Source organism: Heptranchias perlo, chromosome 14, assembly GCF_035084215.1.
Source record: "Heptranchias perlo isolate sHepPer1 chromosome 14, sHepPer1.hap1, whole genome shotgun sequence".
NCBI classification, from domain to species: domain Eukaryota; kingdom Metazoa; phylum Chordata; class Chondrichthyes; order Hexanchiformes; family Hexanchidae; genus Heptranchias; species Heptranchias perlo.
Window position 1 is genome coordinate 66,307,706 of NC_090338.1, and position 14,858 is coordinate 66,322,563.

Sequence of the window (14,858 nt, forward strand, 5' to 3'; positions counted from 1 at the left end):
ATTTGTAAATTGCTATATACAGACTGAAAGGAGAGAAGGGTAGCTAAAATCAGCCACGTACAGAGGTTCTTACATAGACACACTGCATTGGAAATGATTAAACAGTCCAAGTCTGTAAATGGCCATTGGCTTTGCTGCTTCTGATTCGCTGCTATGCTTGCTGCGGCATAGTCTAGTTAGAAAACCAGGAAATTTTGGAGTAAGTTAGCAATGACAAAATCCGTGTGCAAGATGACAAAATTTACAGTGTACGTCACCAGTCTCGCCATTGCAGGAAACTCTGGGCCTATATGTCAAAAGGTTTTAGAGTCATAGAGTCATAGAGTTATACAGCATGGATAGAGGCCCTTCGGCCCATTGTGTCCGCACCGGCCATCAAGCCCAGTCTAATCTAATCCCATATTCCAGCATTTGGTCCGTAGCCTTGTATGCTATGGCATTTCAAGTGCTCATCCAAATGCTTCTTGAATGTTGTGAGGGTTCCTGCCTCCACAACCCTCTCAGGCAGTGAGTTCCAGACTCCAACCACCCTCTGGGTGAAAAAGCTCTTTCTCAAATCCCCTCTAAACCTCCCGCCTTTTACCTTGAATCTATGCCCCCTTGTTATAGAACCCTCAACGAAGGGAAAAAGCTCCTTAGTATCCATCATAATTTTGTACACCTCAATCATGTCCCCCCTCAGCCTCCTCTGCTCCAAGGAAAACAAACCCAATCTTCCCAGTCTCTCTTCATAGCTGAAGCGCTCCAGCCCTGGTAACATCCTGGTGAATCTCCTCTGCACCCTCTCCAAAGCGATCACATCCTTCCTGTAGTGCGGCGACCAGAACTGCACACAGTACTCCAGCTGTGGCCTAACCAGTGTTTCATACAGCTCCATCATAACCTCCTTGCTCTTATATTCTATGCCTCGGCTAATAAAGGCAAGTATCCCATATGCCTTCTTTACCACCTTATCTACCTGTTCCGCCGCCTTCAGGGATCTGTGAACTTGCACACCAAGATCCCTCTGACCCTCTGTCTTGCCTAGGGTCTTCCCATTCATTGTGTATTCCCTTGCCTTGTTAGTCCCTCCAAAGTGCATCACCTCGCACTTTTCCGGGTTAAATTCCATTTGCCACTGTTCCGCCCATCTGACCAACCCATCTATATCGTCCTGCAGACTGAGGCTATCCTCCTCGCTATTTACCACCCTACCAATTTTTGTATTATCAGCGAACTTACTGATCATACCTTTTACATTCATATCCAAGTCGTTAATGTAGACCACAAACAGCAAGGGCCCCAGCACAGATCCCTGTGGTACCCCACTGGCCACAGGCTTCCAGTCACAAAAACAACCTTCGACCATCACCCTCTGCCTTCTGCCACTAAGCCAGTTTTGTATCCAAAGTGCCAAAGCACCCTGGACTCCATGGGCTATGGTTTAAAGTTTGTACACTTTTGCTATACAAATTATTTATGGTTTAGACCTGACCACAATAGATGTGGAGAAAATAAACGACTCAGTAGGTAGAATCAAATTCTGAGAAAGACAATAACCAGTAAGGATTAACCAGCTTATTCCATTTCTGATAAGTATTTTTCCATCTTTTGTTTGAAAGATCTGCAAAGAAAAGCATTCAAAGCAACTCAAATGGCAGTTTTTTTTGTTTAACTCTTTCATGAACTGGTTCAAAGCTAACATGTTATTTGAGCTGACTTCAACAACTCGCTATTACGGCTTTTTGCCGTAAATGACTCGATCAATCAATGGGAATATAAGGACAGGAGTAGGCCATTTAGCCCCTCAAGCCTGTTCTGCCATTCAATGAGATCATGCCTGATCTGTGACTTAACTCCATATACCCGCCTTAGTCAAATATCCCTTAATACCTTCGGTTAACAAAAATCTATCAATCTCAGATTTAAAATTAACAATTGAGCTAGCATCAACTGTTGTTCGTGGAAGAGTTCTCCAAGCTTCCACCACCCTTTGCATGCAGAAGTGTTTCCTAACTTCACTCCTGAAAGTCCTGGCTCTAATTTTTAGGCTATGTCCCCTAGTCCTAGAGTCCCCAACCAGCGGAAATAGTTTCTCTCTATCTCCCCTATCAGTTCCCCTTAATATCTTGAAAACTTTGATCAAATCACCCCTTAATCTTCTAAATTCCTGGAAATACAACCCTAGTTTGTGTAATCTCTCCTCATAATTTAACTCTTGGAATCCAGGTATCATTCTAGTAAATCTATGCTGCACTCCCTCCAAGGCCAATATATCCTTCCTAAGGTGCGGTGCCCAGAAATGAACACAGTACTCCAGGGCTTTGTATAGCTGTAGCATAACTTCTACCCCCTTGTACTCTAATCCTCTAGATATAAAGGCCAGAATTCCATTAGCCTTTTTGATTATTTACTGTACCTATCCATGACATTTTATTGACCTATGTACATGGACCCCTAAGTCTCTTTGGACCTCCACTGTTTCGAGCTTTTCACCATTTATAAAGTACTCTGATCTATCCTTTTTAGGTCCAAAGTGGATGACCTCACACTTGCCTACATTGAAATCCATTTGCCACAGTTTTGCCCATTCACTTAATCTGTTAATGTCGCTCTGTAATTTTATGCTTCCATCTACACTGTTTACAATGCTGCCTATCTTTGTGTCATCAGCATATGCAGATGTGTCTCAATATCCATTCATCTAAGTCGTTAATAAATACAGTGAATAGTTGAGTAAACTATAAACCTGTTTCATAGTTTACAGTATAATTTTATGAACATGCAGTCCTGCACACAGCTTTGCCTGCCAGTGCTGGGAATTGGGAATTCAGATGAGTAGTCTCCACAATATTCCATCAGTTAAAATTAACGCAAATTCTTAAAATTAACCTTGAGTGAGCATATGGATGCAATGAGGTCAAAGGTGAGTGGCCTCATTGTGGATGTCCTTGAGAAGCACCCTGATGAAAACCTCATTGTCCAGCACTAGGACACAGAATGGTTTGATTTGAGATCTTAGTTGTAGAGGTGATGCAAATTCTGAATGTGCTTAAAGCTTTTGGTCATAAACTACCTGAATGGTAAAAAGTCTGAGATTGTGCTTTTCCATTCTAAGGAATGGATTTAGGACCTTGCCCTATAAGACACATGTGGAATGGCCAATAACCATTGCCTATAGAACCTTAGCTGAAGGATTTTTGGCTCAAATACAAACAGAGCCCAAGGCATGACTCTAATCATTGAACTGAACCTGAACGTTGGGGTGTGCTAGGCTAACCTTATCTGCACAAGGGTATTCTTTAAGTGGTCAAGGCCATTACTTGTGGCAACCACGTATACTCCTCGGAAACTGCATGGTGTTGAGCACTGGAGGACCCTCAAGACAAGAAGTACATTTCTGAACAGCCTTCCTTCCCACTTAGCAAAAGCTCAAAGGCAGCAATTGTCAGTTATTTAAACCCCAACGTGGTTATGGTCCTGTGGGAAGGGGGGGGGGAGGTGAGTGGGGTCTTTTTTGGAGTCAAGGTGGCTCCAAGATAAGATGGCTGGTAATAGGAGGCCAGGACTAAGTGATACCACTATAGCAGACTCAGTAACCTGATGCCTGAACTAGAGAGGTTGGTAGTACTCCAGGGCATTGTTGATCAACCAGCCTGGTTTGCTAATGGGAACTGGAACCTGTCACTGGGGGTTGAAATTGTTATCACTTGCTTCAGATAACTCTACAATGGGTAAGGTTGTCCTGGCTGGATAAGCAGCAGGAAGCTTACTAGTGCTCGGTGCTGGCAGCCTGCATGGTGTTAGCTTTTTAAACTGCAGGGGTATCCCCATGCTGCTTGGGAGGTTCTGGCTCTACCAACCTGCACCTAACCTCTCTGGACTTAGATAAGTGGGATGTACCATTGGGGAGAGAGTGTGAATTCCCTCTCAGGTAAACAGAACTCTACTCAAATGGATTTCTCATTAGCTTGGTTTGGAACCTCTTAAACATGGCGATGAGTTTATGTGCACGATAGACACTTGGCTGACCAATAAATAAATGCATATAGGTGGTGGATTTACCCACTGAGCCATTAAGGGAACTTGAAGATCTTGGTCTGATCCTTGGTCTATGTAATTAGTCGATCTGGTGTGGGCAGCAGAACTTGGTTCTGATCTATCCTAGTCACCTAACCTGCCAATGCTTGCACTTGAATAACGGGCAGTTCGGTGTGGTGCTGCAGGCACCCTTGGAACCATAATCCAACATCAGATTTTGCATTCAGCAGAGGAAGGATAAGGGAAGAAAAGCAGATAGAAAAACTACAACGGAAAATGCCTGTTAATACATTTACTGAAACAGTTTACTTTTTTTTTCTAAATCCTCATTTCCATACACTGGATTATCTCCAAAATTTATCAGTTGTGTTTGGTCACTTCAAACATCCATGTAAACCTTTGGCAGCAATCTCTCTTAAACATTCATAAAGCTTCTAAAAGGCACAAGTTGCAGTTGTCATCTTGAAAACTTGCATATTTCCACAAACACAGATATTTAAAGTGCCTTAAAAAAGGGCCTCTGAGCAATTACTGTCCTTGCATTTTAAAACACCAAATGGCAACCTCTCAACCTAACACAGGTAGCAAAATGTTACACTCACATTGCTCGGCATTGTGGTACTAGACAACAACCAGAGATGTACAATTCGGGAACATTTTGTTGAGATTGTGGTTGGTTAGCAAAATGGTAGTTTTGACATAAAAATATCAGGAATATACTGCACTCAAACAATGCTTAACAGAAGACAAAATTATATTTTCTTATTATGGATAAAGATAGAGCTACCTGCTTCTGTAGGAGGGACAGTAAGGGGGACATTTATAGTATTGATCTTCAAAGAAGGATCCACTTGTGTCTGTAGCCTGATGTCGCCCAGGTTGTTTGATGCTAGTGGTCCAGATAATTTGGCAAATTTGACCACGTCACATGTGGAAGATGATCCTTGAAGTTGAAGTTTAATTCCAGGTGGAAGAGGGTGTAAAGTTATAGGAAGCTTCAGATCAGTATGTTGTGACCCATCGGTACCGTTCAGATCCTTCAGGAACAATAAATCTTTAGTCTGCTGAGCTCCTCTGTTGGAACTAGAAGGTTTATAATGCTCATCATCTTCTAATTTTATCTTTTCAGTCACATGTTGGCCAGCAATATTTTGATCACCAAAGTCCTTTCTTGAGCTTAACCCTGAAACAAACTTATTTTCACTCTGAAAAACAAATGGAAAATTGTTATATTATAGAGAAAATCTGAAGTTTTAGAATTATTTTAATTTTTGAGCTCCCTGATGACTCGATGGATAAAAGCATCACCATTCAATGTGCTAATGATCTATAAAGATCACAAACGCCTAGGTTCCATTCCTGGTCTGCACTGTGTGAGCTAATGTCAGCCAGGATAGCTGTGAGGTGTGGGGACTGACATCAAAGCCTCAGGCCTACAATGGTGAAAAATCAGCCAGGATCCTCCCTCCTGATCACCGGTCTGGTGACAGCTAATGTAAACTGCATGTGTAGGGATGTTTTGGTAAGAACAGGATCAGGCTCAGCTGTGATGTGATCCATGGTTGAACAGCTTGCTGACAATCATTGTCGACGTTTGCACATGCAGAATGATCCAGAACTGTATGCCAGAAAGAGGCAGTGTTTTCAGGATGAGAATAGGCAGAGAAACCTTATTTTCTTCTGAATTTTTTTGCTAGAGGTAACAAAGTTATAAAAATATCATACAACAGTAAAAGAATCTGTTCATTGCTACCCAAATCAATCAATCTCACAAGGGAGGCAATAAAACACAAGTAAAACCTCAAAGAAGATAAAGCGCTTTCCCCTCTTAGTTAGGGTGTAGTGAATTCCATATAATAAAGGCAGCAAAGGCAAGGGTCAATAATAGCATTATGTGCCACTTCTAACATTCCTCACTGCTTTTGCTTCTGTTTATGTGAAGATTGTAGCAAAAATGTCAGAATACTTCAAAGTGAAGACCAAGTCTTTCAGGGCTGCATCTTGTCCACGCTTTAGTTCAATATTGTCATCAACAGCCGTTCAGGGATGATTCTCAAACTTGGCACTACCAGAGCAGTTTTCAGGGAGGGAGCCCCAACGTGAGCGGCCACAACATAATTGATGTTTTTTTTAAGAAATCAAAGAAATTTCAAGTAAGAGAATATTTTCTAACAAAAAGTGTTCCTCTAGGCTTTCTATGCCCTTTAAACAAGTAGATTCCACCCCCCCCCCCCACCCCCCAACAAAGGCAAATCAAGGAAATGTCCAGAATACCTATCTAACCCTATATCCCAAATTATGTATCCTTGACAAGTTGTATCCATTGGCAGGATGTTTCCACACAAGATTTGATTATCGCTATCTGTATTTAGAAATCTTGATCCTAATCAGAAATTAATCCAGCTTAAAGATGTTAATCAACACTGCAATAACTGTTTAACAGGAGTCATTGGTTGAGCCTGCGGTACCGAGGAGACTATGGCAACCTGTTATAGTAGGTTGCAGAAGGAGGGTGAGTGACTGTGTGTTTTTTATGCTAATCAAGGTGAGAAATACCAGCATTCAGAAGTGGAATATGTTCCATTTTGTTCTACCAATGCCAGCATTGAGAACTTTTCTCCATGACTTTTCTGCCTAGTGACCAGAAAATATCCACAGGACAGGAGGATCCCAAAACAACATTGAAGTCAATGGGGAGTAAAATCGGGCGGGGTGTAAAATGGATGTCCAACCTGAACGAAACCCATCCCCACCAGGTGGGTTAGGTTAAAATCGGGGCTAATACCGCTTGGAGTAGTAGAACAGCCCCATATGTTGTCCATCTCATTTGCATGTTGTTCTTCCTAGCAGAGTTTTATATTGATAAACTAAATGATATCAACACTGAAACAGGCATTATAGAGCTCCCTGATGTCTCTTTAAGTAAATGTTCTGTTTGGTGTGGTACTGCACCAATAAAGAATCAGGTTTAACCTGTGGAATGTGCTGAGTTAGCTGATCTCAGCAGGGATGAAGGTGCTACCACTGATCATAGTGCCTCTGAGCTAGTGACGGAGACAAAAATAAAGGCCAGGATTCCCAATCTTGATTATTATCCAGTGACACCAACATTGGGTGAGGTCAAGATCAAGCTCAGCTGTAGTATCCTTCACTACATACCTCTTCCTCCCCACCCTATTGAACAGTCTGCCAACACTGACTGTCTTAAACTTATACATGAGCAGAGGGTACTGGAGGGCTGTTGGTATCTGTGGAACAATACTCTTCCATGAGTCACCATCTTCAGAAGAAGGAGGGGGAAAAAGGGGAAAAATGGAAGAAGGGAACAAAAGTAATACAAGACATACTACACTGACCTCCAAAAAAAATCTTGTTGAATCAAATAAGGTGCTCTGGTATTGGGAAAGTGACTGGATGTGCTATTCCAGAGCATGGTAATGCAATATATTGCTAATGAGCACTGCAGCAGAGGTCTGGACTGTCGCGATCCTCAAGTGTTACATGTTGGCAATGTACTGCATATTGTATATTACAAAACTGTTTCACTTTCTGGAGACCACCTCAAAATTTAACCCAAACTACATCAATCAGTTGCAATAATTTATTGAGATGTCAACTGTTCTGTAGCAATGCGTGCGCAGAGAGAATTTTTATTTACTCTTAAACATAGTTCAACAGTGTAATCCAGGCCTTCTTCCTGGATGGGATGTTTTTCTTTGGGAAGTGGAGAAATGGTGAGAGTTCGGGAATTAACAGTATCGAATCTGGAATTTTTTTTTAGAAACTTACCTTGATATGGAGCCCACTGGCATTTGTATTTACACAATTAAGTTGGTTGCAGTGGTTCTAATTCCTTTGCCTTGGTTAACTTTTCACATGGTGAAGAATTGTGTTTGAGGGAATACAAACCAGACTCTGAGGTATTAACATGCATCTTTGCAGCTTAAACAAAGTGAGCCTTTCACCACTATCCCAAGAAATATATCAACTGCATGTGTATCGTTGGCAATCTTTTGGGCAATCGCTGAATCTTTTGTTTCAAAATACAAATGTTGCTCTGGGCGAACGGTTTGTTTCTGACGCATTGTTTCCAACTGTACAGAGCATGTAACATAATAAATTAAAAGGAACTTAGTACATCCAACTTGTAGTGAATACTACATGTAAGTGAGTACTACATGTAAATACACTGTGTGGTTTTAAAAATTAAGCATTACATCTGCTTGAACACAACAAATGGTGACACTACAGGCGGATTATATTGGCTAGTTGGATGGATAGACAAATAGATGGATGTATGGCTTAAACATCCAATCCCTCCACCACCGGCGTACCATGGCTGCAGTGTGTACTGTAGCAACTCACTAGAGCTTCTTCGGCAGCACCTCCCAAACCACAAACTCCACCACCTAAAAAGACGAGGGCAGTAGATGCATAGAAACACCATCACCTCCAAGTTCCCCTCCAAGTCACACACCATCCCGACTTGGACATATATCGTCGTTCCTTTATTGTCGCGGGGTCAAAGTCCTGGAACTCCCTACCCAACAGCATTGTGGAAGCACCTTCACCACACGGACTGCAGCGGTTCAAGAAGGCGGCCCACATTCTCAAGGGCAAGTAGGAATGGGCAATGAGTGCTGGCCTTGCCAGTGACACCCACATCCCGTGAATGAATAAAAAAGAACCTATATACATCAAACTAAATGATGCATGGTAATTACATTTCATGCCCTTTTTTGGAGCTAGGGACTCATAGGGATTCATGCAAACCTTAATTTCTATACACATATGAGTGTCATGGATGTGCTAGTGGTATACTTAGGATACACTTGTTCTGGTGTGTTTTTTTGTGCTCAATGCTTTGGCACTTTACCATGAGCAATCAAAGCATCTGTTGGTCACTTGTGGCAATCACCTCTAACTGAAGAGTTTGAAGCAATATACAACCCAGCATCATTATCTTGATAAAATGAGGAAATATAGGGGTACATTCACTGATCCTGAGATTCCATTGAGGAGCCATGCCTAAAGGGAGCATTACAACCCTGCCTCTCTTCAAGCACAGTTCTTCACTAGGAATGTGGGACTATTAAATGTATCCTATACTATCTGAAACAGCATCAGAGAAGGATCATGAGCTGCCAAATTTGTATTGGCTCAAAGAAAAAAAGTGGAGTTTAAGAAGGTATAGTAGAAACAAAGTTAAACTTGAATTAATTCAATGTTAACAAAGGATCAGAAAGGTAGGCCATTTAGCCCCTTGAGCCTGTTCCACCATTCTACTAGATCATGGCTGATCTGTACCTCAACTCCATTTACCTGCTTTTTCTCCATAATCCTTGATACCCTTACCCAACAAGAATTTATCGATCTCAGTTTTGAAAATTTCAATTGAATTAGCATCCATATTGAATACCCCTACCAAGAAGTAAGAGATGATAGGTGTTGAAGGAAAATCCTTTTGGACTGATTCTAGTTTCTGTGCAAGGAAGAAACATCCACTCAGGGCTTCCCATTGTTTTGTCCCACCACAATACATTAAAAGTTCCATTTGTGGTTTTATTCTTTGCAGTCAGAGAAGTAAGACCTTCAATTAACAGTCAACTGTTTTTATTCTAATTTACTGCCTCAAATATTAAATCAGTCATTTGGTCCACGCAAGTTATTATTTTTTCCTCACTTGATACAGGTAATAACTGGTGAAAGGTGGTATTAAGACAAGATCCACGGCAAAAATCCAAGTTCCCTTCAATAACTCTAACAGTGCTGTAAATCTTTCAAAATTACATTTACTTTTGGACACCAAGCTTACAACTGTATGACTGATCTGTGCCATATACCTCAATTTTTAAAAAAAGTAACAGTGCCAAACATTGATGTGTCCAAAGGAAGAATGTTTACATGATCAAAGGTAGAGGAATTTATAATATTCTACTTTGTGGAACGGGAATATGTCTCCACTGATTCTGGTGTTAGGTCATTATATCACACCAGATTCTGGAACTTTACAATCTCACCTATTATTGTTGTACATGATGTAATATCCATTACAATATTATACATGGAAGGCCCTAAAACACAAGCAAATCTTATTGGTCCATGAAGATTTGCTTTTTCATAAATTGAACATGTTCATGCTAATGATCAATTCTTGGAATGTCTTACTATGAAATAGTTCTCAGGTACTGCATAATCCAATGCCAATTTAGCAAAATCTTGCCTCCTATATCTGCATAGATGATTCTTTCACTTCATCATGGTCAATAAATCAGGACTGCACCGTGATCTTGGAGGATTGTAAGTGTAACCTGAAGCTGTTTTGGTTAAATAAATCATCGAAATCTGAGCAACGAAGTACATTGAGGAACAGATCTTTCAGTTTAGACTTGAGTAGGAGGAGAAAATCTCTCAAATGGAGGTATCTTCCACAGGACTGGCACAGAAGAACATATGAACCATAGCTGATGTGCCTTCATCTGCTCCAACACAATCCTAGAGTTTGAAGGTAGGAGAATATAGTCCCATATGCCAAAGGATAGCTAAACAGGGAAACTATGTCACATTGGCTCAACCACAAACACTGAGACAAGTATATTGCAATTTTTTTTTGCAACAATATAAAGAGTGGTTGTCTTAGCCGGTCAACTGTCTAATTGATGTGCTGCATGTAAGTGTGCAAATCCAGTAGTTCTCCTCTATATCGTGCCAAGATGTTGCCATTTATATCTCCACAGAGTCAACTGAAGGTTACCTTCAGAGAAATGTAGGGGAACCATCCAGTGGCAATCTGGTCGATGTGCCATTCATCCTGAAAATGATCCTGTGGAGGGTATCTCCAATGAAGATTCCTCCCAAAGTTCCACAGATAGGTGCAAATATAATCTGTAAATAAGAAAGCATGGAATGAGAAAAGGCCATTCAGGCCATCAATGCTGTTTTTTTTCCACAAGCCATGTGCAATCCGTTCTATCATAAGCACCACCAAATTTATTGACTTGCTTCAGGGAATGTTCTGCAAAATCGCTCCCTGACCTCCAAAGTCAATCAAGGAAAACTCCAGAAAATCCAATTCTGTCCACACATTCCTATAGCCATCAATCCTATTTCCAACCAGACGTTTATCCAGCATTTTTTTGAGGAGTTATTTACTATAACAATAACTATTTTTGTTAGGAATCTGTTCCACATATCCACTGTTCTGTGGGAGAAACCCCTCTAGCTTAATTTAGTCCTTGCAACTCCAGTTCTGTGCTCATAGTCCAAGTTAAGCAGCCTGCCTACGTCTATATTATTCATGCTTGTTAACATTTTGAGGACCTGTGTATGAACATCAATCTTCTTTTCTCCAACTAAAACAGTTCTATGTGCCGCAATGATCCTTGTTACTCATCTCTGAATTCTCCTCAGTGCATCAATGTCCTTTTGAAGGCAGTATGTCCTACACACACACAATATACTAAAAGTAATCTTCTCAGTGAGTAACTAGGTAAAATAATTTAATAATCATAATAATTTAAATGCAGCATCCCAGTACTTAATACCTACTAATGACAGCTTGACATTGACCAGATACTTGGAGGAAATGGTTAATAATCACACCTAAGTACTTCTACTCTTACATTTTGCTAATGGAAACCAATTGCTATGTCCATTTCATGTTTCTCGTTCTCCAATGTGCATTACCTTATGTCTAATCACATCAAACCTATCTGCCGTTCCTTAAGCCATTCACTTGTTCTAGTTCAATTTTGAATGCTATCAATCGCTTACTCCAGTTACCTTTCAATTTTGTTTTACATATATTAATAAGGCCAGGTGAAAGGTCAAGGCCCATAGTGCACAACACCACCAAGTCTGAAACGAGCAGGAGGGTTGATGAGATAAATCAAGTCGTGATCAGGTGATGGCAAAATTGAGTTTTAAAAAACTATAGATTGTGGAATGGGAAGACTGAGAGAGGTAAGGAGTTTGACAATTCTGATGTCTTGGAAAAGAATGAATTAGAGTAGCAAATGGTGCAATAAGTCTTTATTTCAATGGAGTGAAGATGTTGAGTGGAAGAAGGTCTCTTACAGAGATAGGGGTAGAACTGAGAGATGGGTTACCTATTAGTAAGATATTTCTTCCATTCTGATCAGAAGTGTGGTAGCAATGTTAGAAAAGCATGCCGAGATATGGGAGCAGTATTACAGCCTTGGACAGACTAGGGCTTTATAGGGAGTTAATAGTTGTTGAGGGGAAAATAAAGGTTCCTTGGAGGCAGCAAGATCAGTGGAGGAGATGTGGTAGTTCCAATTGAGAACACAGCATATAGTAGGGCAAGATCATCAATTGAAGTAGCTGCACCAGGTTGGATTTTCAAGAGACATAAAGAAATTGAGTTTTTGAGGAATTGAAAGAAACGAGATTTTTGCAGGGCTATTGAAAGGCATGGAGGTGACCAAGATGATTCAGCCATTGCACTACAAAAAGACTGATGCTTGCACTGAGGTCATGCAATCTGAAGGAGGCTGATGAAGGTAGAGTGGGATCATCAGCATAAGAGTGGATAGGATTGGATGGAGAATGTAGGAAATCTCCAATGAGAAGGAGGAACAGAGTGAGATTGCAAACATAGCAGAGCCATTGAGAATACCAAAAATGTTGCGAAGCAATCTCCTACAGCATAGATTTGAGAAGAACCTGCTAACCGTGAATGGAACTTTGGTGAAAGATCATACAGTAACTTGTTTAAAAGCACATGCTGCCAGACTGTCAAAGATTTTGGAGATGTCCAAGGTGATAACAAGTGAATCACTGAAGTTCTAGAGATAAGCAAATTAGGCTTGATGAGCAACAGTATAAATGTCATTTCAAAAACCAGACTGTGATCATGGCACAGATCACATTGCTTCAAGATGTAGCTTGTTCTTGAAGGTGTTGTTGCCTCCCAGATTCATGCCCATCTCTGTCACAATGCCTTGTCTGAATCATTCCAATCAGGTTACCGCCTTGCCACAGCACCAAAATGGCTCTAATCATAGTCATGAAGGACATTCTCTGTGACTGTAGCCATGGTGCATTATCCCTCCTTCTGCTTCTCGATCTCTGTAGCCCTTGACATGGTCGACCACACCATTCTCCTCCAAATGCCTCGCCACTATTGTCCGGCTCAGATGAAATACCACTCTTTCCACTATTAGATTCCACTCTTACCTATCCAATGGTAGCCTTAGAATCTCTAGCAATAGCTTCTGTTCCCATACCAGCAGTCACCTTGTAAGTCCCCCAAGGATCCACCCTCGGGTCCCACCTCTTCCTCATCTCCATGCTGTTCCTTGGTGACTTCATCTGCAGACGTGGGGTCAGTTTCCACATGTTCATTGATGACACCCAGCCCTACCTCTTTGCCATCTCTTCTATCGTCTCCACTAGTTGTTCGACATCCAGTCTTCGGTGAGCCACAATTTCCTACAGACAAACAATGGGAAGACTAAAGGCACCATCTTTGTTGCTCGCTACAAACCCTTGCCACCGACTCCAATCGCCCTCCTTGCCCACTAAACAAGACTCAACGTATTATATGACCCGAGCTGAGCTTCTGATCCCATATACTTTCTATCACAGACTGTACTATCATCTCTGTAACATCAGGCCTTTCTACCCCAACCTCAGCCCATCTGATGCTGAAACCCTCATCTGCCTTTGTCACCTTCAAACTCGACTATTCTAATGTTCTCCTAGGCAGCCTTCCATCTTCCACCCTCTATAAACTTCAGTTCATCCAACAACCTGCTTCTCATATGCTATTCTGCACCAAGTCCTGCCCGCCCATCACTCCTGTCCTAGCTAACTACCAGCAACATCCAATTTAAAATTATTATCCATGTGCTTAAATCCCTCTATGGCCTCACCTCTCCCAATCTCTGTAAATTCTTCCAGTGCTATAAATATACCCCTAAACTCTCTGTTCCTCTGACCCGTTCCACTTCTGCATCCGTCCCCTCCCTTTGCTCCACCATTGCCACCCATGCCGTCAGCCGCCTGGGTCCCAAGCTCTGAAATTAGCTCCCTGAACCCGTCAGCATCTCCATTTCCATCTTTAAGACCCTCCTAAAATCAAACTCTTTGACCAAGCTTTTGTTCACCCTCCAAATCTCTCCTTCTTTGGCTGTGTCCAATTTTTCCTTATGCCTCTGTGCAGCACCTTGGGATGCTTTCTATGTTAAAGGTGTTGTCAGAGCTACCTCAATTCATATGGGGACCAAGATCCACTTTCCTTTTTTCTGCGGTGGCACCACCTTATGGAGATTCCTTCAGTGGATGAATCTAATCAAAGTTAAGTCGCCACTTTTCATAAATCTGATAACATAAATAGGAAGCTATATTTTAGCTCCATGTTCATGCAAATCTATCATGGACATTTATATGATGACACTGCAGCTTTATCAGCTCTGCTTATCTTTTCCACATTTTCACACAGTGTTACTACAATATGGCAGTCATTCTATATTCTTACATGTCATTTAGTCATTTCAAGTTACAACTACACTGTCATGGAGAAAAACAATTAATGTAGTTTGGTTTTCCATTCAAAATTATTGCTTCATTTACCTGTAATATTTTTCTAGCTGATGAAGTAAATATCCTTTTCATTTTGTTTCCAGTGTCTTCTTTTCCCCCCTTCCATATGTACCTTCAGTAGTGACTGCTTCTGGAATGTGCAGTTACATCTGATGATCTTTTATCCTATGGGTCCTGGTGATATGAAAGTATTCACGCCAATTGTATCTTGGTATGTGCCTGTCGCAATAAAAAATGCTTTTCCTACACAAATATGTTGAATTGCATTTATG

At 41.2% G+C, this 14,858-nt stretch overlaps 1 protein-coding gene and 1 long non-coding RNA gene across 2 annotated transcripts in view; both read right to left on the reverse strand.

Annotated features, from left to right (window-relative positions):
- Positions 1 to 8,105, reverse strand: part of LOC137332229 (transcription factor SOX-30-like) — a 41,111-nt gene extending 33,006 nt beyond the window's left edge. Inside the window, exons 1-2 of the mRNA XM_067995922.1 lie at positions 7,986 to 8,105; positions 4,808 to 5,225 (exon numbers count right to left, since the gene is read on the reverse strand). Of these exons, the coding sequence (XP_067852023.1) occupies positions 4,808 to 5,225; positions 7,986 to 8,105 (538 nt within the window). The remainder of the gene's footprint in view (positions 1 to 4,807; positions 5,226 to 7,985) is intronic.
- A 2,727-nt stretch (positions 8,106 to 10,832) lies between these two features.
- On the reverse strand, positions 10,833 to 14,353 carry LOC137332188 (uncharacterized). The gene is made up of 3 exons (XR_010965615.1): positions 14,250 to 14,353; positions 13,406 to 13,473; positions 10,833 to 10,905 (listed from the first exon to the last, which is right to left on the reverse strand). It is a non-coding gene; the product is annotated as an uncharacterized lncRNA (long non-coding RNA).
- Between the last annotated feature and the right edge of the window lie 505 nt (positions 14,354 to 14,858).